This window comes from Octodon degus, unplaced genomic scaffold (genome assembly GCF_000260255.1).
Source record: "Octodon degus isolate 3935 unplaced genomic scaffold, OctDeg1.0 scaffold00007, whole genome shotgun sequence".
Taxonomy (NCBI): domain Eukaryota; kingdom Metazoa; phylum Chordata; class Mammalia; order Rodentia; family Octodontidae; genus Octodon; species Octodon degus.
In genome coordinates this window covers 988,464-990,537 of record NW_004524583.1, presented here as the reverse complement: position 1 = coordinate 990,537, position 2,074 = coordinate 988,464, and the positions used below count along the sequence as shown (strand labels likewise).

General features: G+C 41.9%; 1 protein-coding gene across 1 annotated transcript in view; it reads left to right on the top strand.

Moving 5' to 3' along the window:
• The window catches only part of CUNH3orf52 (chromosome unknown C3orf52 homolog), a 66,135-nt gene that overhangs the window by 63,159 nt on the left and 902 nt on the right, over positions 1–2,074 (top strand). The window contains exons 4-5 of the mRNA XM_023701248.1: positions 524–606; positions 1,006–1,187. Coding sequence (XP_023557016.1) covers positions 524–606; positions 1,006–1,187 — 265 coding nt within the window. The remainder of the gene's footprint in view (positions 1–523; positions 607–1,005; positions 1,188–2,074) is intronic.

Sequence of the window (2,074 nt, the reverse complement as noted above, 5' to 3'; positions counted from 1 at the left end):
TTTTTTTTTTTTTTTTTTTTTTTTTTAGTTTGCCTTTAGTAGAATCTTTGAATCTGTGTATTTCTTCAGGGTCTCAAATCTATATTATTCTTTTTATCCAAAGAGTTTGACATGTTTCTTGGCTGTAGTAGATGGAATTGTTAACCAGAGTAAAATGTGATTGTTGGCTTATGTGGCCTATGGCCACAAGAGGGAACTCTTCAGCTTTACTTAGCAGAGACTATAGCCTGCTTCACTGCTGAGGGGAACAGAAAATCCATCAACCTTGCCTCAGCATGATGGTCTCAGCTGAGACTTCCTGTCAGTTATTTTACTGTTGATTCTTAATCATCTTGAACCAAAGCAATCCTCAATGTTGAGGTAGCATTTAAAGAACACCGTAAGATTTTAAATATCTAAGGACATATCTTTGATTATTTTTACTCTAAAAAGGAAAAAAAAAAAAACAAAAAACCCATACCTTCTAAGAAGGAAGGTTAGGGTTTCCTCAGAGTTAGTGTTTCTGGGGTCCTCTTATTGACAGTTAAAGATGTTGGTCATCCAGTTGGTCATCTGGAACTGGAAATGGGACGGAAAAGCTTCCTACTTTGAAAACAAACACAGGAAGTATGATTCACAGCCAGTACACAGTCTCAGGGATCCAGAAATTATCACCCAGCCAATGGTAGGGCATTTTGGAGCCTCTCATGAACCATTTTATAGATTGCATAGGGAACTGGTTAAACTGAGTAGCTTTGATGTACACTTGGAGGGGGAGCTTCTTTGAGAACAGGATGAGTGGCAGGGTTCATATAGGTGACCTTCTTTGATAGTAGCTAGATTATGTCCCCCCCCATGTCTTTCCTACTGGACTCCTAAAGGGGAGGGAGGAGGCTATATGGTGGGCTGCAGTGGAAGATTCAAGACAGAAAATGTGCAGTAAACAAATGCTATTGTTACAATCAATTTCCTGACATTCAGTGTGGTTTTGTCAATAGATGGTAATGTCTCTGGTCTGACTTGCAGTGGTGAAAATTCCACAGTCACTTATCACCTGCAGTTTGGGGTTCCAATGGAGGATGACAGTTTTATGAAGTACATGATGAGTGAGGAGTTGGTGCTGGGGATCTTGCTGCAGGACTTCCACGATCAGAGTGAACCTAGCTGTGCGGGGCTGGGCCTGGACCCAGAATCTCTCTTGCTCTATGGTAAGTAAAGAGAGCAGAAAAGTCAGAGGTGGAATGGCAAGCAGGTGAACAGACTGAAGGCAGAGAGTTTGGCTTGGCAACTTTGTTGCTTTGTCCCATGTGTGGAGGACACACAGTTCCTGCCCTCTGCAAGCTGATAGAGCAGTTGGAAAATGTAATGGACAAAATAAACTGTAAAGTTAGAGGACCTGCTGTAGACTAGGTGGGCTCTGTAAGGAGTCTTCCAAGGCCCTACATCAGTACCTGCACCTGATTCAGCCAGACTGCATATTTGCCTCATCAGAACTTATCACAGAGAAAGGCACAGTGGTGCATGCCTGGGATCTCAGCGACTCTCGAAGCAAAGGCAGGAGGATCGCAAATTCAAGATCATCCCAGGAAATTCAGCAAGTCCTATCTCATAATAAAAATAAAAATGAGGGCTGGTGAGATAGCTTAGCAGACTAAGTGCCTTTGTAGGCAAGCTTAGCGGTTTGATCCCTAGCACCACATGCTGCACTGTCCCCACCCCTGGGCACAGTGGCAAGCAGATGAACAGGCTGAGGACAGAGGGTTTGGCTTGCTGCACTGTCCCTTAAGTCAGTCACCACTGAATCTGGCCTGTAATCCCAGCACCGTGGAGGCTGAAAACAGGAGGATCACTATAAGTCCAAGTTGCGTCGTGAGACCCTGTACCAAATACATTTAAAATAAATACATAAATAAAAGAATACAAAAATAGAAATGGCTGGAAATGTAGTTAAAAGGCAGAAGGCCTCTGAATTTAATTCCTAAGATCATACAAATAACAACAAAAGCTTAGTACATTGTGTGGCTTAAAATACTGACATTTTATAGGTATTTTTTTGATTAGATTGCAAAAAAAAGTTGAATGTTAAAATTTTCTA